The 23,119-nt window shown below is 41.2% G+C and overlaps 1 protein-coding gene across 4 annotated transcripts in view; it reads right to left on the reverse strand.

Moving 5' to 3' along the window:
* Positions 1-8,896, reverse strand: part of TBC1D4 (TBC1 domain family member 4) — a 210,120-nt gene extending 201,224 nt beyond the window's left edge. For 2 of the 4 annotated variants that reach the window (XM_061435093.1, XM_061435092.1), the window contains exon 1: positions 7,516-8,896. In XM_061435093.1, the coding sequence (XP_061291077.1) occupies positions 7,516-8,013 (498 nt within the window). In that variant the 5' untranslated portion in view covers positions 8,014-8,896. Of the gene's footprint in view, positions 1-7,133; positions 7,453-7,515 lie in introns of those variants that run through there. The other 2 variants (XM_061435094.1, XM_061435095.1) reach the window with 2 other exon arrangements.
* Between the last annotated feature and the right edge of the window lie 14,223 nt (positions 8,897-23,119).

Below are 23,119 nucleotides of genomic sequence, written 5' to 3' on the forward strand. Positions count from 1 at the left end.
CCTGCCACTCCTAAAGACACAATGTAAAAGACTAGAGGTCAGCTTCACCAGTCTAACAGATCATGCAGACTTTTCTCTTTCCAGTGAAACAAAAATACACACTGGCAAAACTATATCCAAGCATGCATTCAGCATTTCATTATTATTTTATAAATTCAGTGAATACATTTAAATGTGGAGATTTTTAATTAAAAAGTGGGGCGGGGGGGGGTGGGGGATGGACAAACACTGCATGATCTCACTTATACATGGAATTTAAAAAGTCAGACTCATAAATGCAAAGAGTAAAAGTGGTTGCCAGAGGCTGGGGGATGGGAGACATAGGGAGATGTTGGTCAAAGGAAACACACTTCAATTATGCAGGATGAGAAAGTTCTGAAGATCTAATAGAGAGTATGGTGACTATAATTAATAATACTATATTGTATACTTGAAATTTGCCAAAAGAGTAGATCTTAAGTTTTCTCACCATACACACACAGAGAAAACAATACCTGTCTGAGTTGATGGGTATGTTAATTAGCTTGATGTGGTAATCCTTCCATTTGATATGTATATGAAAACACTACATTATACCTTTAAATATGTACAATTTTTGATGGTAAATAATCTGCCTCCAGTGCAGAAGACCAGAGAAGGCAATGGCACCCCACTCCAGTACTCTTGCCTGGAAAATCCCATGGACGGAGAAGCCTGGTAGGCTGCAGTCCATGGGGTCACTGAGTCAGACATGACTGAGCGACTTCACTTTTACTTTTCACTTTCATGCATTGGAGAAGGAAATGGCAACCCACTCCAGTATTCTTGCTTGGACAATCTCAGGGACAGGGGAGCCTGGTGGGCTGCCGTCCATGGGGTCACACAGAGTTGGACATGACTGAAGTGACTTAGCAGCAGCAATGCAGAAGACTCAGTTTGAGTCTTCTCAGGGACAATCTCAGGGACAGGGGAGCCTGGAAGGCTACAGTCCATGGGATCACAAAGAGCTGGACACAACTAAGCGACTAACACACTTTCACTTGTTAATTATACTTCAGTAAAACTGGAAAACAAAATAAAACAACTATATTTTTTTTTAAATGGGGAAAAAGTGATAGCATAAAGCTTCCTATCACTAACAATTAAAATCATATTTTTAGAGTAACAGATAAGAGATCTATTCACACAGATTGAAAACTATTTCTACCATTACAAGCTTTGTGCTTTAGGGAAATATTTAAACTTTCTTTAGCTCAGTTTTCTCATCTGTAAAATGGGAGGAAGACTTATACATACTTTACACTGTTACTGTGAGGATAAAATGTGATTACCTAGGACAAGCACTAAAGGCAGTAATATCATCCAGCAAGAGCTCAACAAAGGTTAGCTTTTAAGCATTAAAAAGCTATTTAGATAGACGTACTATTGTGTATGTTTGTAATCACATTACACCCTTAAAGTAACAAGCCAATGGCATGCTTAGTTGATGCCTCCCAATGAATTACTAAATTTGTGTTAATATTTTATATAGACCACAATTCAAACAAAATCCTTTATCTGGTCAATAATTCTGAATGTACTACAAAATTAGTTTATAATTGATCTGTCCCTCATTTTACAGGGGGATATCTCTAACTAAAAACATGGCATGTGGTGGTGCATAGTAAGTCGCTGCAGTCGTGTCCAACTCTGTGCGACTGCATGGACTCTAGCCCACCAGGCTCCTCTGTCCATGGGGATTCTCCAGGCAAGAATACTGGAGTGGGGTGCCATGCCCTTCCCCAGGGGATCTTCCCAACCCAGGGATTGAACCTGTGTCTCTTCTGTCTCCTACATTGGCTGGCAGGTTCTTTACCACTAGCGCTACCTGGGGAGCCACAACAACACGGCAACACAGCCCAAAAGAAATGGGCATCTAAAATCACCATCCAGATGATTTTAACAAAACAAACAAAAGCCGTGAGATTTTAAAAAGAAAAAGGAGGAGGAAGAAGGGGAAGGAGAGAAAAGTTTGCAATAATCACTCAGAGTAGTCATAATCCTTTTCACCAAATTATCAATTCTGTTTCTTCTTGCCTGATTTTTTTCTTACTAGACAGTATATTACACATACTGATGTTTTACATGTTAGTTCTGCAAATTCAATAAATAAAGCTTTGATTTTTGCAAAACTGTATCATAACTGAACATTAGAATATATTCCTTATAAATTGATTATGCCATCTGAAGAACCTAAAACGTTGGCTTGAAAGGTAATGTTTTCATTAAACATAGGGCTAGTCTCAGCATGTCTGGCAGAATAATGTCTATCTAGCAAAGAAAATAGGCAAAGCTTATTAAGCTATAAAATGAAGAGTTTCTTAAAAATCTTCTGTAGATATTATTCCTCCCCACACTCACCCTGAGCTTTCAAGTTTGAGAACAGCTGCAACAATAACCAAGAGAATAGAAAGGATTATATAGCCAACCAGATGAACAGAATCACTGAAGGCAGTGAGTCTCAAACCGTGGTCCCCAGACCAGAGTCTGAACATCATCAGAGAACTTGATAACATCAGAAACTGAGGGTGGGGGCCACCGGTCTGTTCGAACAAGCTTACCAGGTGATTCTGACACACACTCAAGTTTGAGAAGCTCTGGTTTATGATAAACAAGCCTTGATACCAAACACCACCATCTTCACTATAACACGCCAATTCACAAGTGGGAGTCTCTGGGTATACATTTTTACCCTTCCCCTAGATAAGGTAGTCAGGATCCTACCACAAAGCCAAAGCAGATTAGATCCACCTCAGATTAGAAAGGGAGAGAACAAAAAAAGTGACCAGAGCAAACACGAGGGAAGAGAGCTACCTGTCTAGAATAGCACAAAGTACTTGGAAAGCATAGAGAGAGATGTGAAAATTTCCAGGTTTCTATTTCTCTGGTTTCCTTGTTTGTATATTCCCAGATCCACTGATCCTCAACTCTGACAACACTAAAAATGATCTTTTGAAAATATATGGGTGAAAATTGGTTATCTGAGCAAAGTTCAGAAAATACTATTTTAAAAGAAGCAAAAAACCCACAGGCTTAGAGAACTTAGAGTTGAAAATAAACCATGTCGAGTTCACTTTTTAATTTTAAGAACACAATTTGTAAAATCTCTTTGAAAGTACATTCTTGTGAGCTTCAAGGAATATATACACAAACGAAATCAATGAAAATTACAGCAATCATGTTTTTGTGTTTTAAATGACTACTCATTCTGTAATCTGAAACATATGCTGTTGAGTCTTATGCAAATACATGTAATCTCTAACAAGCGTTACAAACACTAACAATTCTTATTTTTAATATAAAAATATATATATAACATAAAACAAGTTCTGCTTTTTAATGGGGAAATGGAGATAATGCTGCTGCTGCTAAGTTGCTTCAGTCGTGTCCGACTCTGTGCGACCCCATAGACGGCAGCCCACCAGGCTCCCCCATCCCTGGGATTCTCCAGGCAAGAACACTGGAGTGGGTTGTCATTTCCTTCTCCAACGCATGAAAGTGAAAAGTGAAAGTGAAGTCGCTCAGTATGTAGTATTTTCTGAATGTAACATTCAGGCTCTTTCTGAAAGTAGATAAAGGTAAGTACTTTGAAGAATATTAGTGACCTTCCCAAGATTTTCGGTATAGATTCAGAGATTCTTGGTTTCTCCAACCAGTTTTAAGTCTACAACTCAATTTATGCCAGTGTAATTGTTTTTTAAGTTATGCAGAGTTAAGCACTTTTCAAATATCCAACCTTGGCTGATGTGTGCTGACTGACATTCCTCCCATGCAAGACTACACAGGCTTGAATAAATGGGAAGCAATCTGTATTGGCATATATTTGAACTGGAACTAGTTCACTTGCTCCCAACCCACACCTCTCTTTGCACCTGGGAGAAATAGCTCTGCATCAGAGCATTATGGCAGAGCTCTCCTCCAGGCTGACTAAGGTTTAGCATCCTCAGGCTGACTCTTACCCACCAGGAAGGTGTGGAGCCAAAGGGCACATCACTATGGCAACTCCCCACAACAGACCCAAGCTACTCGCATACACACAGCACTCTCATCTTTGACGTCACACAGAGATCCACCCCACAAAAGATGTGTGAGTAGATATGCTGCAAAACATCATCATTTTATATACAGAAACCACTATCCTCCATTTCAGTGACTTGGCAGAAACACAAACTTTTCCATTTATCTATGGTCATTTATGTTCCTGTTTGCCCTAAATGGTCCAGTTTTATAGTTGTTATACCGGTGTGAGTTTAACGACGCCTCCTTTCTCATAAAAATTGTCCTGCATTAAACAATAAGTTACATGGTCAACCAACAGACAAGTCTATTTCAGAAAAGGGACAGGCAAGAGAGACAAAGCAGAGGCTAGTTTACTTAGGGATGTTTGCAGGACTTCTGCTCCAGGCTACCTTCCATATTTTGTTCAGGAACTGTAGAAAATACTTAGGAGATTTAGCCATAATCTTAAAGTCCAACTAAATAATTCTCTGGGGTTTCCCGATGGCTTAGTGGTAAAGAACCTGCCTGCCAATGCAGGAGATGCAGATTCAATCCCTGTGTTGGGAAGATCCCCTGGAGAAAGAAATGGCAACCCACTCCATTAGTCTTGCCTGGTAAATCCCATGGACAGAGGAGCCTGGCGGGCTACAGTCCATGGGGTCGCAAGAGTCAGATATGATTTAGCGACTAAACAAGAACAAATAAGTCTCTACTTCAAATGTAGAATTGCAAACAGCAAATTTTCTTCCTTCTCATTTCATAGGTGCTCAGAAAAATCCAGAGATTTTACGCTATATGAGGTATACTGCTGGATGGAAATAATGTGAATTCATCCTCAAACAAGTTCAACTGCGGAATCATCACTACTGGGAATCTGACTTATAAATTCTGCCTTCCAAATCATTCTAACTCTCCTCACTATTTCAAAAGGAAATGTGACAAAGAGCGCACAGTATCTAATGACTGCACTTGGCCACTCAACAAATATTTATGCGCAAGATCAAAAGTGGCCGTCCTTAGATCTCTGAAGCCAAACTTCAGATGTGTTTTGTTTAGCCCAGATAGGATTCTTAAATGTTTAAAATACTTGCTAATACTTTAAAATGTGGACTCATATGTAAAAATCCAAATTTCCATTTTCTCTTGAGAAATCAGAAGTTTGGTCAACACTGAGCTTATATTCTGTTAACGTAATTTCCATCTGGAGCTGAGCAGCACCTTGAGAAAGAATTTCCCTATTTAGTTCTCCATGGACCTCACTCAACCATCCTCCCAGCTGTGGAGGTTTGTAACCCTTGATTTATGGCTGGAGATAATTCTTAAGTAGACAACATCTGGCCTTTCAAATTAATGATCCTCTGCCAGGGGCTCTCTAGGTTTGGGGCAAATAGGAATCTACATCTTTAGATCAAAGACTCAACTAGGAAATGACAATAAACAGGAAAATTTGTTTCTTCTTTTATCAAAAAGCCATTTGGCTTCCACTGCTCCTACATAGCGGGTACATAAGCTTACACATGCTATTATTTGTAAAGTGACCGCACATTCAGGCTCTCAAATCTAAACACAAAAAGGAAGGTAAATAAAATGGGATGTTTTAATTAAACTTCAATGAGTCCAGGGAAAACTCAATAGCTACTGTTGAGAATTTAAGGTGCTATAATCCAGAGACAAACCTTGACCATCAGTGAAATTAGCAATGATGTGTCATGCTTCAGACCTGAAGGAAAGAACTATCAAGAATCTTGAAATATTCCTTAAAGTCCTAGAAAAATGCCACTACTTCCATCTTACTCACAGAACCCCAAAACCTTAAAACAATAAAGATAGTGATAAATACAATACTACAACAGTGGAAATAAAGAACATGCTGCCCTCCAACTTCAACATAGCTGACAGCTAAAAATAAATTTTGAACAGATAAGTATGAAATGAAATTCATTTTAATCATGGTTAGGATTCTGAGATCATCTGTAATAAGGTATTTTACCATAATGTAACAGAGGTCCCATAAATCAAAATTGCTCTCTTCACACTGGGAGTTCTGAGCATATTAAACTAGCTTACAAAGTAACTGATGGAATCAGAAGATATTGAACTTTGATTTTCTTCAGCTGAACTATAGGCCTTTTGTGGAAAGCTATTAAACAGACAGTCTTTCTGTTACAGATACTGCTGTTGTTGCTGCTAAGTTGCTTGAGTGGTGTCTGACTCTGTGCAACCCCACAGAGGGCAGCCCAGGAGGCTCCTCTGTCCCTGGGATTCTCCAGGCAAGAACACTGGAGTGAGTTGCCATTTCCTTCTCCGTTACAGATACTAGATGCTTTAATTTTTGAAAATGTATATATTCTAGTATCATATGAATTTTCAAAAATTAAAGACTTCCTTATAGAATGTTTTTCTCATCTGACTGTTAACTGGCCAGCTGCTAAAGAACCTGGCCACAAAGTACAACTGAGACTATTGATTTACATTTAGACATCACTATTTTCCCAAAGAATCTAAGTACTTTGCCCAAACAAATAAATAACTAAAAAATGACAGCATCTCAGGGACTTTTGACACGGTAAAAAAAAAAAAAAAAACTCCTTACACATTTTTTTAAAAAGGGGGGGAGGGGGTGTTGTTTTTCAAGACACAACCAAAATGTGGTAAAGACTGTTTAAATCTCTCTCTCCAGAAGAAAAAAGGACTGTGTCCGTTTCTTAAGGAAGTAAAAATGTACTGTTTGGTAACAGGCACCTCGATTTCGTAAACTCGAGAGAAATGATATTAGAAAAGAGATTTTTTGCCTCTTCTAAGACACTGATTTTTAAATCACGCAAGTGGGTATTGATTCTGTCTCCAATTAGTGTGTAAAAAACGGCACACACAAAAAAGTCTTTCCGCTCAACATATAAACGCGGGTTCGTATTTTGCTGACAATCTGACAGTGTCTAGTAACTTCTCCCTAAGCCCGGCTCTGAAACATCTTCCCACATCGGAGACCTGCAGGTGTTATTGTGACGAAGATGCGACCATCCAAGAGGCTAAGGAACAGGACTCGACCAAGACCCAGGGTGAGTGCGGGGGCCTTTAGGAACCCAACCCTCTCCCGCGTTCACTCAAACACACACCTGCACGCACTCACACCCTCGACCAAGGCCGGGCATGCCATCTCTCCAGTCACACCCCAAGACGTCGGGATCCTGCCAGGACGTGCGCTGCTCCCCGCATCGTCCTAGCTCCTCTGCCGTCTCGAAGCCACTCAGCGTCCCTCTCTCTTCCTCGTTCCTGCGGGTCATCTGCTCCCGCCGCCCCATCCGCCCCCAAAAGCCAGCTCCCGAACTCGGGGTCCGAGGAGCCGGACCAGCTGCGCTCAAGTGCGCCACGTGGAGGGCGCGCGCCAGCAGCCGGACCAGAGCCGGTCCTTAACGGGTGGTACCGGAGCCCGCAGCCCCGCCACTCCTCCCGGGTGTGTCGGACCCTCCCCGGGGCCTCGGAGCGGCGCGGTCTTGCCTGATTGGGGTCTGCAGCGCGGAAAACATGGCAGGCCATCTGTGACTCCGGGTCGTCGGGCTGAGCCTTGATCAGGTAAGCAAAGTAGGTGAGGTCCTGGCTGTTGTGGATGAAGCGCGAGATGTGTTGCGCCTTGTGCTCGAAAATGAACACGGCCGGGTTGGGCTGCGCGGCCGTCGAGCCGGAGCCCCCAGTGGCCCCGGCGCCCGGCGCAGGGATGCAACGCAGGAAGGGCGCGCTGAGCACCAGAAGCACCTCGCGGGCCGCCGGCGCCCCGCAGCCGCCCGCCTCGGGCTTCTGGCTGCGCCGGCGGATCTCGGCCATGAGCCAGGGCAGCATGGGTAGCGTGGTCCTGCGGTCCAGGCACGACCCCCCTACGTACCACAGCCGGAACCTTTTGTCGCTCGGCTTCCCCGGGCCAGGCTGCGCCGGGGTGCCAGGCTCGGGCTCCAGTGGGTGCGGGAACGGCTCATCCTGAATGCAGCTGGGGGGCTCCATAACTCACTCCTCCCGAGGAGGGCACGGAGGCGGGGGGAAAGGCCCGCCGCGCCCCCCACCCCCCCAGTTCTCGCGTTGAAGGCGCCGCCGAAACTGTGCCAACTGCTGCGCTGGGCCGTGCGCCCTACTCGGCGCGACCCCGAACTCCGCGCCCTAACGGCCCTGCCCCATGCAGCACTTCTCCGGGCGCGGCTCCCGGGCTTTGGCGGCGGGCACCCGGGCAGCGCCGGCCAGCAGGACTGGCTGAAGAGGGCGAGTTAAATCGCCATTCTCCTTTCTCGGGCTCGCGCGTGGGGTCAGACCTCGCGTTCCTCGTCCGCGGCTCCGCGGGGTCCGAGGGCCCTCGCCGCCCTCTCCGGCGCTGCAGAGCCGCTGCGGCCGCCGCTCGCCGCGGGCGGGCACAGGGAGGCTGGGCGGGGAACCGGCTGTGGGCGGGCGGGAGGGGTGACTTGGGGCGGAGCTGATTCCTACCAGGGTGACCGGCTGTCACCTGGAAGGTCGGGGTCCCTGGGCTTCGGCGCGATCGGTACCCCCGGAGGGCCTGCGAAAACTACTTCGGTGGAAAATAACAAAAACGAAACGCGGCCTCGCGGGGGCCGCTCCTCCTCCGGTCGCTGCAGCCCAGCTCGCTGCTCCTCCTCCTACTGTTCCCGTCCCTCCCTCGCTTCTTCCTTCCTTCCAGGCTGGCTGCTTCTTTAATCGGGCTGCCACCCCGCCTCCGGACGGGCGGGCGGGCGGAGACCGTCGTCTCTGAAAGCTTATCTGAGAAGTCACCTCTTTGCCTCTTTTTCCGGCCGCGGTCCCCGACCGCTCCTCCAACCCGCCCCTTGGGCAGCAGTCCTGCGCCCAGCGCCGGCCCTGCCCCGACCAACTCGTCCTCTCTCGGGTCGCCGAGATCTCCGTTTTCTTTTGGGTGTCTCTGCTGCCCTCTGGAGAGGGGACCATTCTCAATGGGACCCTAAGACTTTTTTTTTTAAGTAATCGTATTTGCTTGGTTTCAGTTCCTTCTAAAGTCTACATGATTTCTGAATCTTATTTACTAATAATCTCAAAAAATACTCATGTTTTAAATCACGAAATTATGATGAATTTTTTTCCATTTCAAAAGAAATTTATGATTCTTTCATTAACACACACAGGGGCTTTGGTCATCTGAACAAAGAATATTTTTTTTTAAGGAAGGTTTTTTAGGTCTTTGTTTTTCAAGGGAAATGAACACTTGTTACACGTTTGATTTTGACCTCAAGTCCTAATCAGATCTACTACCCTGGTGACCTAGAAGGAACTTTGTTGGCTCTGATATGCTTTTCCCTTTCTCAAGGCTCTCAAGGCTCTTGGTAGACTGTCTCTTTGATGCTGTTCTCTTAAACCTCTCTATTGTGTGAGAATATTACAATAGTAAAGTGTACTCCATCATTCCCTGTTCAAACTGCTTTGTCCTTTAGGGTCAGAGTTGCGCTTAGTCACTCAGTCACATCCGACTCTTCCCAAACCCAACAGTAGCCCGCCTGGCTCCTCTGTCCGTGAGGATTCTTCAGGCAAGAAGAATGAAGTGGGTTGCTATGTCCTCCTCCAGGGAATCTTCCCAACCCAGGGATCGAACCTAGGTCTCCTGTATTGTAGGCAGATTCTTTATTGTCTGAGCCACCAGGGAAGGAGCTAAGAGAGGGTTATTGTAAGATTATATCTTACAATATAATCAACCCACTTCCTTCCACTGCTTCCTCAACCCACTTCCCCTCACTTGAAATGCTTAAATATTACCACCCTGTATCTGTTTGGAATGGGTTTTCTAAATAAACACACCTGACAGGTTATACAGTGTGCACAAGACAATATGCCACAAAACACCACTCTCTTCCTTTCTCTCACAGAGGTATTCAAGTTCCAAAATATATTCCCACCATGTTCCATGTCCATCTGTCTTTTGGTTTTTCCCAGTCTTATCCAAAGCAGTCTCATTCCTACATTCTTCACCCACTACATCAAAGTAGTGCCTTCCACTGCACCTCTAAAGTTGGAAGATTGTGATCCCATGTCTCCAAAATTCCAGAAAACAATCCGGTCACATGGTAACAGCAAAATACAAGGCCTTGCCCAACATTTCAAAACACCGCAAACTAACAAAAATAAACTGAAAAAAGTTTTGATTAAGTCCTATTTCCCTTGTGAGAGCATTTCCCAAACAAAAGTTATTTTTTATGAACCAAATACATCTGACAATCTACACCCATATCAAGGTCACCAATCACTGACCCTAGGGCAGATTGTGCTTGTGCTTAGTTGCTCAGTCCTGACCAACTCTTTGGGACCCCATGGACTGTAGCCAGGATCCTCTGTCCATGGAATTTTCCAGGCAAGAATATTGGAGTGGGTTACTCCAGGGGATCTTTCCAACCCAAGGAGGGAACCCAGGTCTCCCACATTGTGGATGAATTCTTTACCATCTCAACCGCCAGGGAAGCCCAAGGGAGACTGTTACATGAGCGAAAGAAAAATACATGTAAAAACAGAATAGAGAAAATGAGGAGCTGTTTCAGTTTCCTCCAGGTGTCAACCCATTCTTACTGAGTGCAATCCAACAGCTGTAAATGTCAACCCTCCTTCAGGACAGTTTGCTTTTCTCTACCTGCCAGACTAGCTCCACCAACATTCCCTTGGCTTTCTCCTCTGACTTCTGGCACAACCCACACTCTCATCACACTCTCATCAGCTTCCCCACTAGGATGCTGAAGGTGATTCAAGACTTTCTCCTCCGAGGTCTCCCCCCACATCATGGCATCCGGTCCCATGACTTCATGGGAAATAGATGGGGAAACAGTGGAAACAGTGTCAGACTTTATTGTTTTGGGCTCCAAAATCACTGCAGATGGTGACTGCAGCCATGAAATTAAGACGCTTATTCCTTGGAAGGAAAGTTATGACCAACCTAGATAGCATATTCAAAAGCAGAGACGTTACTTTGCCAACAAAGGTCCATCTAGTCAAGGCTATGGTTTTTCCTGTGGTCATGTATGGATGTGAGAGTTGGACTGTGAAGAAAGCTGAGCGTGACAGAATTGATGCTTTTGAACTGTGGTGTTGGAGAAGACTCTTGAGAGTCCCTTGGACTGCAAGGAGATCCAACCAGTCCATTCTGAAGGAGATCAGCCCTGGGATTTCTTTGGAAGGAATGATGCTAAAGCTGAAACTCCAGTACTTTGGCCACCTCCTGCGAAGAGTTGACTCATTGGAAAAGACTCTGATGCTGGGAGGGATTGGGGGCAGGAGGGGAAGGGGACCACAGAGGATGAGATGGCTGGATGGCATCACTGACTCGATGGACGTGAGTCTGAGTGAACTCCAGGAGTTGGTGATGGACAGAGAAGCCTGATGTACTGCGATTCATGGGGTCACAAAGAGTCGGACATGACTGAGCGACTGAACTTTACTTAACTGATTGTCCATCTGGTGGCTCAGATGGTAAAGAATATGCAGGATACCCGGGTTCAATCCCTGGGTCAGGAAGATCCCCTGGAGAAGGAAATGGGAACCCTCTCCAGTATTCTTGAGAATCCTATGGAGAGAGGAGCCTTGTGGGCTACAGTCCATGGGATTGCAAAGAGTTGGACGTGACTGAGCCACTAACACGCACACTTTATTGTCCATCTTGCAGCTTCCCAGGGGGCTCAGACAGTAAAGAATCTGCCTGCAATGCAGGAGACCCAGTTTTGATCCACCAGAACTTGGTTCTGGTCTTCAGATATGCTCTCACGTGCTCTCAGGTGAAAGCCATGACATCCTCCAGCAGCCTGTTGATGACAAAGCAGAAAATGCTCCAAATCTTCCTACAGGGCCAGCACTGCCACTTCCGCCTGTGCTTCTACGTAGCCCATGTCCAGGGTGAGCATATTTCCTGCCTTCTCTTCAGAACTGCACCCCCCGCCCCACCTGCCCTAGGATGGCTGATCAACAGTTACTGCTCAAGTCAGAGCCACCTGCACTACTTGTCAATAGTATTTTAGAATTATCTTTTAAAAAATCTCCCTCTACTTATTTTGCTTTACAACTTCTCTGAAAGGAAACAGAGTTGCATGCAAACTGCGTGCAAACACAATCACGATAAAGTATTTTTAATTCCAATTTCACTTTAAGATATGACATGGTATGACAAACATGCATCTTCGTAGCTTTTGGTGCAGCCAATTTCTTAAAATATGGAAAAATTCCATTTTATTCATTGTATCTACACAGTTCAGAGCTAGTACAGAGATTTCTCACCCTTTTATATGCAGTAATATGTCAATATATTTCCAAGAAACACAAAAAACATTCTAGGGAAAATCTAACCATTCTAATTTTTAAAAAGAAAGAAGTTACTTTTTTTTTTTTAAACAGAAAGTCTGGCTATCTTTTTTTTTTTTTAATTTTTTAAATATAAGTTTATTTAACTGGAGGCTAATTACTTTACAATATTGTATTGGTTTTGCCATACATTGACATGAATCCACCACGGGTGTACATGTGTTGCCCATGCTGAACCCCCCTCCTACCTCCCTCCCCATCCCATCCTCTGGGTCATCCCAGTGCACCAGCCCCGAGCATCCTGTATCATGCATCGAACCTGGACTGGCGATTCGTTTCACATATGATATTATACATGTTTTAATGCCATTCTCCCAAATCATCCCACCCTCGCCCTCTCCCACAGAGTCCAAAAGACTGTTCTATACATCTGTGTCTCTTTTGCTGTCTCACATACAGGATTATCGTTACCATCTTTCTAAATTCCATATATATGAAGGTTCTTTTTTTAAAAGCAAATTGGACTTTTGTTCTTTTCACTCATTGAATTATAATTAAGAGGTAAAAAGTAAACAAAAGAAGTGGGAAAAAAACTGAAAGTTCTTAATTTTCTCCAAAGAACTTACAGGAAAAATGAAAATCTAGGTTTCTCTCTCACTGTCTTATTATTTTTTTCAGTTTAATGGTATTCTTTCTATAAATACACTTTCTATAAAGTTCTGGGACTATTTTTATCCTTTATGTAGGATCACAATGATCAATTATTATTCCTATGCTGAATTTCTGGATGCACCCTGATAGCTCTCATAAATAGAATTTAAGCTCCAAGATAAAGACATTATTAATGGGTTAGATTTACTCAGCTGGTTTACTCACACCACCATGCGTTTGTGCAAAGTAGAACCTTGTCTCAAGAAGCAGAGACAAGTTCTTGGAATGTGATTAAAACATTCTAGAACCTTATCAGAAACTCTTATACAGATCCATTTCCCTAGGCCACATATTTGAGATCTATAAAAGACAAAGAAAAGAACAGAGATCTGGGGAAAGCACAGACGTCTTGTGGGTTCTATCACATCAACAAGCTTGGAAGCTAGGATTGAATTTGGAGCCCTGGCACGCCATTTCCTACTGGTGAAAGAACACGATGCAATAAACAACATCTACTTATTGACAGAAACACAGAAGAACTGTCTTTTATTACATAACATCCTAAGCGTGATTGCTTCCTTCTCTGGCAGGCCCTCAGCCATTTCTTTGTGACTTTTTTGTGTGATGTTTATCTTATCAGGCATTAATGAGCATTATTACTTTTACCAATATCTGATCCTCTCTGTATCCTGACACATGGGAAGATAGACAAAATCATAAGACTTGTTTTGGCAGGAAAATGTGACCAGAAGTGGCCTGGGTCACATCTTGAGTAGAAGCATTTAAGGCCAGTAGTCCAGGCCCCAGCTCACTCTTGCTGTCCAGCCCGACTCTTCCCCTTCAGTGATCATGGTGGAAACGTCCACCATGAAGGCTTCTTGTGATCATAGCATCAGCACATGGAGGACAGCTGTCTTGGAGAACCTCCCAGGCACACAGCACACTTCCTATGAGTGGGAAATAAACTTTTTTCACTTTGTTAAGCCACTGGGATTGTGCAGTTGTTTGTTGCTGCTGCTGCTAAGTTGCTTTAATCATGTCCGACTCTGTGCAACCCCAGAGACGGCAGCCCACCAGGCTCCCAAGTCCCTGGGATTCTCCAGGCAAGAACACTGGAGTGGGTTGCCATTTCCTTCTCCAATGCATGAAAGTGAAAAGTGAAAGTGAAGTCGCTCAGTCATGTCCAACTCCTAGCGACCCCATAGATTGCAGCCCACCAGGTTCCTCCATCCATGGGATTTTCCAGGCAAGAGTACTGGAGTGGGGTGCCACTGCCTTCTCCAGGAGTTGTTTGTTACCTTGCTGTAAATCTATTCTATCCTGTTCAGTAAGGTTATTATACTATGGTATATAAGATATCTTATATAACTTGCCTTATTATCATTTATGGGCTCCCAGGTGGCGCTAGTGGTAAACAACCCATCTGCCATAAGAGACTCCAGTTCCATCCCTGGGTCAGGAAGACCCCCTGGAGGAGGGCATGGCTTCCCACTCCAGTGTTTTTGCCTGGAGAATCCCCGTGGACAGATGAGCCTGGCAGGCTACAGTTCATGGGGTCGCACAGAGTCGGGCACAGTGAAGTGATGTAAGACACACACACATTATCATTTATACATTTGGTTTATTGCATGAATGAACCACATGGTAAACTATTACTTTCTTACTAACATTGTATCACCTGCAGAAACTTAGAGAATTGTATGCACATTAAAAAGTATACAGTTATAGTTTGACCACTTGAATTTAGAAAAGGACAAGAGGATGAAGATACAATTTAAAATGTTTGGTGGCTATTATACCAAAAATCTGCAGGTATATGATGTTTACTAAATGGTGGGGTAATAAATCATCCTCTGACACCCCCAAACCTTCCACTTCCACTGCTACCCCTCAAAAAGGCCAAAGCATATGTTCATGAGACACATCTCTGACAATCTGAAGAAGTATCTACTAAACAGCCCTGTAGGCACTGCTACCAATGTATCCGAAAGTGTACCTTATATATTTTTTTAAAGTGCTCCTTTAATATCCCAATATTATAATGTTTTCAGCATTGACTAGGAGCTGTAACATTCAGTCAAATCCTAGTTTAAAAATTGTACTACATGAGAATTATAAGAGCCCAAGCTAGCACATAAGATTGGAAAGATTCATTGCAACCTCTTAGCTTGTTTCCTTTCTTCCAGGCACGCTCTCTTTTTTTTCTCTCTGTCTCTCTCTTGCATTCTGTGTCCTCCCTAGACATCTACTTTTCCTTCCCTGCTCAAAAATCTCTAACTGAAGATACATATTTCCTAAAGCTCAAAGCACAAATCTTTCTAGTCTTATAATTGCTGCCCATGGTCCCCCCATTCCCTCAGCCAAATAATCCTTCGATTCTCAATGTATTATATGCTCAGTTCTTCATGGGGCTTCATAAGCTTCTTTTTCTCCCCAATTGCCCTTGCTTCCTGCAGCCAACAACTTGAATTTCCGTCATCTTTCACAACAGAAATACTCATCTATTGTTCATGACCCAAGTCAAGAGTCATGTCTTCTGTGAAGTTATTTCTTACTTCCCCAGTCAGAGTTAGTGGCCCTGTTTTCTTTGGTCTTTTTTTTTTCTTACTACATTTACTACTGTAGCTCTTATTACATTTATAATTACTGGGTGATTTGTCTATGCCCACCCCGCACCATGAAGAGAGCATCTTGAGAGAAAGGATTATTGGTTTTGTGCTGTATTTTATTCCAGCTGAAACTACAGTAGATGACACTTATTAGGGTCTTTATAAATTCATTCCAATCCCAAAGAAAGGCAATGCCAAAGAATGCTCAAACTACCTCACAATTGCACTCATCTCACACGCTAGTAAAGTAATGCTCAAAATTCTCCAAGCCAATCTTCAGCAATATGTGAACCATGAACTTCTAGATGTTCAAACTGGTCTTAGAAAAGGCAGAGGAAACAGAGATCAAATTGCCAACATCTGCTGGATCATTGAAAAAGCAAGAGAGTTCCAGAAAAACATACATTCCTGCTTTACTGACTATGCCAAAGCCTTTGACTGTGTGGATCACAATAAACTGTGGAAAATTCTGAAAGAGGTGGGAATATCAGGCCACCTGACCTGCCTTTTGAGAAACCTGTGTGCAGGTCAGGAAGCAACAGTTAGAACTGGACATGAAACAACAGACTGGTTCGAAATAGGAAAAGGAGTATGTCAAGGCTGTATATTGTCACCCTGCTTATTTAACTTATATGCAGAGTATACCATGAGAAACACTGGGCTGGATGAAGCACAAGCTGGAATCAAGATTTCCGGGAGAAATACCAATAACCTCAGATATGCAGATGACACCACTCTTATGGCAGAAAGTGAAGAAGAACCAAAGAGCCTCTTGATGAAAGTGAAAGAGGAGAGTGAAAAAGTTGGCTTAAAGCTCAACATTCAGAAAATTAAGATCATGGCATTTGGTCCCATCACTTCATGGCAAATAGATGGGGAAGCAGTGGAAACAGTGTCAGACTTTATTTTTCTGGGCTCCAAAATCACTGCAGATGGTGACTGCAGCCATGAAATGAAAAGACACTTACTCCTTGGAAGGAAAGTTATGACCAAGACTACATATTAAAAAGCAGAGACATTACTCTGTCAACAAAGGTCCATCTAGTCAAGGCTATGGTTTTTCCAGTAGTCATGTATGGATGTGAGAGTTGGACTATAAAGAAAGCTGAGCACAGAAGAATTGATGCTTTTGAACTATGGTGTTGGAGAAGACTCTTGAGAGTCCCTTGGACTGCAAGGAGATCCAACCAGTCCATCCTAAAGAAGATGAATCCTGAGTGTTCATTGGAAGGACTGATGTTGAAGCTGAAACTCCAATACTTTGGCCACATGATGCGAAGAGCTGACTCATTTGAAAAGACCCTCATGCTGGGAAAGATTGAGGGTGGGAGGAGAAGGGGATGACAGAGGATGAGATTGGATGGCATCACCAACTCAATGGACATGAGTTTGGGTAAACTCCGGGAGTTGGTGATGGACAGGGAGGCCTGGCATGTTGCGGTTCATGGGGTCACAAAGAGTTGGACACAACTGAGGAACTGACCTGAACTGAACTGACATATTGAGTGAATAAATGAATAAATGGCAGATGAGAATTTAAGAATCTAAAGTTGAAGAGAGGATTTTTAACATCACAGAGGCAATATGCCAAAATGATTTAATTAGCTAATTTCAGGTAAATGTACTAACTATATCCATCAGCTAATTAAAAATACTAGAAAATAACAGAATTCCTCTCCAAAATTGTGGTAGAGTTCTGACTGGAGATCGTAAGCAGAGCACAAGTGTTTATGACTGAATAACAATTTCAGATCCTATCAGGACTTTCCCCTATTGTTCCCTGTGACTTTTCCCAACCCAGGCAACCTAAGTATTGCTTATTCAGGAAAACGATGACACAGCAGAACACAGATAAGAACCTGGCAAAGGCAAAGGATTTTGAATACTATGTGCTCTCAGAGTCAGTTTCTATTGCTCTTCATACTGAAAAAAAAAAAAAAGTTTTCCCAAATTTGGGAGATAGAGATGAAGAGAGAGGAAATAAATAAAGGACAGTTATTAGAAAACTAGATATAAAAAGTATGATTTTCAAGTCAGTAGAATATTGATCTATCTAGTAGGAAAGGAAAGGGAATAAAAAGAGAAAAAGATGAGAAAGGAAACAAAATTAAAGTGTGGTAATTAGGAAACTTAAAATAGTATGGCAACAGTAACTCCATACAGTAACTATAGTAAATGTTAGTTAGTTACTCTAATAGATCAAAAGATAAAGACTTAAAGATCCAGAAATATGTTGTCTACAGAATCACTTTTAAAACAAAAGGATATACAAAAAATTGAAAACAAATAGAAGAAAATATATTAGGCATACATGAATGAAAAGAAAATCAGGGTTGTGGTTTCAATGTCAGATTAAATAGAATTTAATGTAATGAAGGGGGTCATGAAGAAATATTTGCCAGTATAAGTATTAAGAAGATGATATTATACTTAAACATTTACACCCTAAATTGTTGTCAGATACAAAAAACAGCAACAAAAATAATAACAGAAAAAAAAATAGTGATTTTAACAAATCATTCTCAGATACTATAAGATTAAATAAGCTAAATATAATCAAATTTCTAAATTTAATAGTATGATTTACAGTTTAAATATATGTAATGAATAAATGAATAGATAATACAAATTTTTTTATAGAACACCTGTGAAGGTGGCTAAAAAATGACTATGAACCACATCACCCAGGAAGCCCATAAATTCCAAAGGATTGCTATTATATACAATATGTTTTCTGATTAGTATTCAAGTTAATTAGAAATTGAGAACATAGGCTTACAAATCCATATATCTGGAAAGTAAGAAATATGGCATTGAATAATCCTGATTAAAAAGAAAATTTTAAATGTATAGAATTAAGTTTAAAAAATTTTTCAAAACTTATAGAATACAGATAAATGCATTGATTAAAGTATATTTATCAAAATAAAATATAAACAATGAATGAAAATAAATGAACTAAGAATTCAACTTAGAAAAAAAAAAACAAGAAAAATGTTATGGAAAAACCCAAGGAAATAATAAGTAAAGAAGGAATAAAGTCTAGAAATCGGGAAAATAAAGAATGGGAAAACAATAGAAAGGAATAGCAAGGAAGAATGTTAACATATCTATTGAGCATCTATGTTGTTTTAGAAGATTTGGTGATCATATTTTTTGCCTATTTTTAAAATTAGGGCCAAATCATAGAATCTCCCCATATTAGGAAGCACAAAATTTTGTTCAACATACATTTTCTATATTTCTCCCAGTTTATCATTATCTTTTTGGAACATAACAAAAAGAATACAGTTGGTTTTTTTTCCAAACACTCATGGAATAGTCAAAGAAATTAACTGTACCTTGTCTTTTAACATAGTTTAAGATGTCTTCACAAAAATTGAGATAATTATTCATTTACTTCAGCCTACACCCCAAATACTAGTGCTACTTCTTAATGCTCTTGATAGATAAATGGATGGCAAGAATTATAAAAGCAACATTTTTTAATTAGGTAATTGAGGCATCAAATAAGTGAGTAATGAGAATAATGTTGTAGAAAATGAACACAATGCATAGCAAAAGATTGCTAATCAAATGCACAGTGCTTGGCACACAGAAGGTGATTAATGAAGTCTGGTGAATGAACATGTTTAGAGCTCTCTTGAATGCCAAAGAACAGAATCAGTTTCAGAAGTTAAAATTTTCTGCAGAGGAAACAGTTTTTTCTTCTACCATAAGGCAGGGATAATTTTACAATACCCATTTTTTGTCTTACTGCATAATTCAGAAGTGCCTCAAATGGTCTGAAAAACATTGTTATCATAAAAACCATTTGAGGGATGAAAAGAAAGAAATGTAGGGTTAAAATGAACAAATGTTTTTTTGTTAAAAAAACATATGTACATTTGTTTTAATGCACATTTTCAGACCAAACAGCTCCACACCAGCCAAACATATGAAGTCAAGCACAAGTTACAAAATACTATTTGAATAAGGATATTAGTATGGAGAGATTAATCACTTCCTGCACTATGTACTCTTTTATTATTGAGTGAAATTTCACATTTATGTTCTTCAGAATTACGTGGATTTACACTGATGTTATTGATGCTGCAGTAAAATTGTCCCCTGTAAAAGTGCTTCCTGTTTAATTAGTATTTCTAATGGTCCCTAAAAAGCTTAAAAATAAATCTATTTTAAATCTATCATGGGAAATTATTCCACATTTTCGTCTGATTTTAAAATGCATCACTCAAGCCACTAATATAATAGAGATTAAAATGAATAAATATACATGTAATAGTTTTAAAACCAATCTTTATTTTGAATTAGTAATGTATATAGAGGGTAGAGAGTTTGAAAAGTATAAAAAGATAAATACACCAAAATGTAAGTCTCCCTTCCACTCCCTTCCCCAGATACCCATTTCTTTCTGGAAACAACCATTGTTACAAGTTTATTATGCATGGATCTAAAAATGAAATAATAATAATAGCCATCATCTGTTGAATATTCAATTCTGCACCCAGGTTCCTCACAAAAATCATATGAGATAACTATTATTAACCTCACTTTACAAATAAGAAAACTGAGTCATACAAACATTGAGTTTTTTTTTTAGGGTCATGCTTTGTAAGTAGGAGAATTTTGGTTCAAACAGGGTCATTACTCATTTTTGTACAGGTTCTACTCAAACAGATACTATACTAGAGAAAACAGCTAAGAAGAAGCTCGCTGAACAAGAGGGCTTCCCTGATGGTCTAGAGGTTAGGATTCTGCCTGTCCATGCAGGGGACGTGGGTTGGATCCCCGGTTCAGGAAGACCCCGCATGCTGTGGAGCTACTAAATCCGTGCACCACAGCTACTGAACCCTCAATCTAGAGCCTGTGCTTCACAAGCAGAGAAGCCACCACAATGAGAAGCCTGCACGCCGCAAGGAAGAGTAGCCCACTGCAGCAAAGATCCAGCACAGTCAAAAACAAATTAGACAATTAAATAAATCTTAAAAAAAAAAAAATAAAGAAACTAGCTGAACTGATAGTGAAGGACAGGGAAGCCTAGCATACTGCAGTCCATGGGGTCGCAAAGAGTCAGACACGATTCAGCAACTGAACAATTAGGGTAATTGAGATTTGATAAAATGTAAAGATGCCTTTAAAATGCCTTTAACAGTTAAGAATACTTTATTTACTTCTTAAGTAATATTTATGGAAAACTTCCTATGGTCCAGGCACTGGAAACATGGTTGCCATCCTCTCGTGCGGAAGGCAGGCAAAGGAAAAGCAACTACAATATTATGAGTATACAGAAGTTGAGATCATGCCATAACAAAACTCTTAAAACATGTGACACTCAGTTATCAAGACAGTATGGTACTGGCACAAAGACAGAAATATAGATCAATGGAATAAAATAGAAAGCCCAGAGATAAATCCACGTACATATGGACACCTTATCTTTGACAAAGGAGGCAAGAATATACAATGGATTAAAGACAATCTCTTTAACAAGTGGTGCTGGGAAATCTGGTCAACCACTTGTAAAAGAATGAAACTAGACCACTTTCTAACACCATACACAAAAATAAAATCAAAATGGATTAAAGATCTAAATGTAAGACCAGAAACTATAAAACTCCTAGAGGAGAACATAGGCAAAACACTCTCTGACATACATCACAGCAGGATCCTCTATGACCCACCTCCCAGAATATTGGAAATAAAAGCAAAAATAAACAAATGGGACCTAATTAACCTTAAAAGCTTCTGCACATCAAAGGAAACTATTAGCAAGGTGAAAAGACAGCCTTCAGAATGGGAGAAAATAATAGCAAATGAAGCAACTGACAAACTAATCTCAAAAATATACAAGCAACTCCTACAGCTCAACTCCAGAAAAATAAACGACCCAATCAAAAAATGGGCCAAAGAACTAAATAGACATTTCTCCAAAGAAGACATACAGATGGCTAACAAACACATGAAAAGATGCTCAACATCACTCATTATCAGAGAAATGCAAATCAAAACCACTATGAGGTACCATTTCACACCAGTCAGAATGGCTGCGATCCAAAAGTCTACAAATAATAAATGCTGGAGAGGGTGTGGAGAAAAGGGAACCCTCTTACACTGTTGGTGGGAATGCAAACTAGTACAGCCACTATGGAGAACAGTGTGGAGATTCCTTAAAAAACGGGAAATAGAACTGCCTTATGATCCAGCAATCCCACTGCTGGGCATACACACTGAGGAAACCAGAAGGGAAAGAGACACGTGTACCCCAATGTTCATCGCAGCACTGTTTATAATAGCCAGGACATGGAAGCAACCTAGATGTCCATCAGCAGATGAATGGATAAGCAAGCTGTGGTACATATACACAATGGAGTATTACTCAGCCATTAAAAAGAATACATTTGAATCAGTTCTAATGAGGTGGATGAAACTGGAGCCTATTATACAGAGTGAAGTAAGCCAGAAGGAAAAACATAAATACAGTATACTAACACATATATATGGAATTTAGAAAGATGGTAACAATAACCCAGTGTACGAGACAGCAAAAGAGACACTGATGTATAGAACAGTCTTATGGACTCTGTGGGAGAGAGAGAGGGTGGGAAGATTTGGGAGAATGACATTGACACATGTAAAATATCATGTAAGAAACGAGTTGCCAGTCCAGGTTCGATACACGATACTGGATGCTTGGGGCTAGTGCACTGGGACGACCCAGAGGGATGGTACGGGGAGGGAGGAGGGAGGAGAGTTCAGGATGGGGAACACATGTATACCTGTGGCAGATTCATTTTGATATTTGGCAAAACTAATACAATTATGTAAAGTTTAAAAATAAAATAAAATAAAAAAAAAAAACATGTGACACTGATTCTAGGGCCACGTGGCAGATGGGAAGGAAACTGTTAGTGGAGGCAGGAAAAATAGCAAGAAAACAATTTCAGGAGACTAGGGGGGGAAAAAGGAAGAAACTGCTATAGAAGCTTAAAAACCAGTGACCTATGTTATGTAATGCTAAAAGTATCGCTTGCAGTAACTTGGTGCACCCAGTAACATGGTGGACTTCTGGATTTGAGCAGGTTTCAAAGAGGAAAACAGAGTGTTCGTACTAGCGGAAGTAGGAGCTTCAAGAAAGACAAAGGCTTGGAAAACAACTGGCCCCTTTGTAAGCAGAATTTAAATAGATTGTGGGGGGGGGCTAGAATTAGTCAAGAGTATAAACTCTTATTTTCAGCTTCTGGAGCAAATAAAAGATTTTCAAATTAAAACATGACCTAAGGATAAAATCAAAGTTATAAGACTTTTTTATAAGACTTCTAAGCAATCCTAAATTGGTGCTTTCTTGGGCTGAATAAAATGGCTTCTCAAAAGCTTAAAGATGTAGGTCACAAAAGCCTGATCCCAAAGTAAATTAGTCTAAAGTATAGAAGACTGTCTTGAAAACAAGTGTGTTTTTGGCTTCTAGAGCATGGAGTGGATTTTCACCTGGTATATAGGAAACTCCCAATATTCTTAAGGGAACTGTACTAGCAAAAGTACTGCCAACCTGGGCTAACAGG

Source organism: Bos javanicus, chromosome 12 (assembly GCF_032452875.1).
Source record: "Bos javanicus breed banteng chromosome 12, ARS-OSU_banteng_1.0, whole genome shotgun sequence".
In the NCBI taxonomy this organism is placed as follows: Eukaryota; Metazoa; Chordata; class Mammalia; order Artiodactyla; family Bovidae; genus Bos; species Bos javanicus.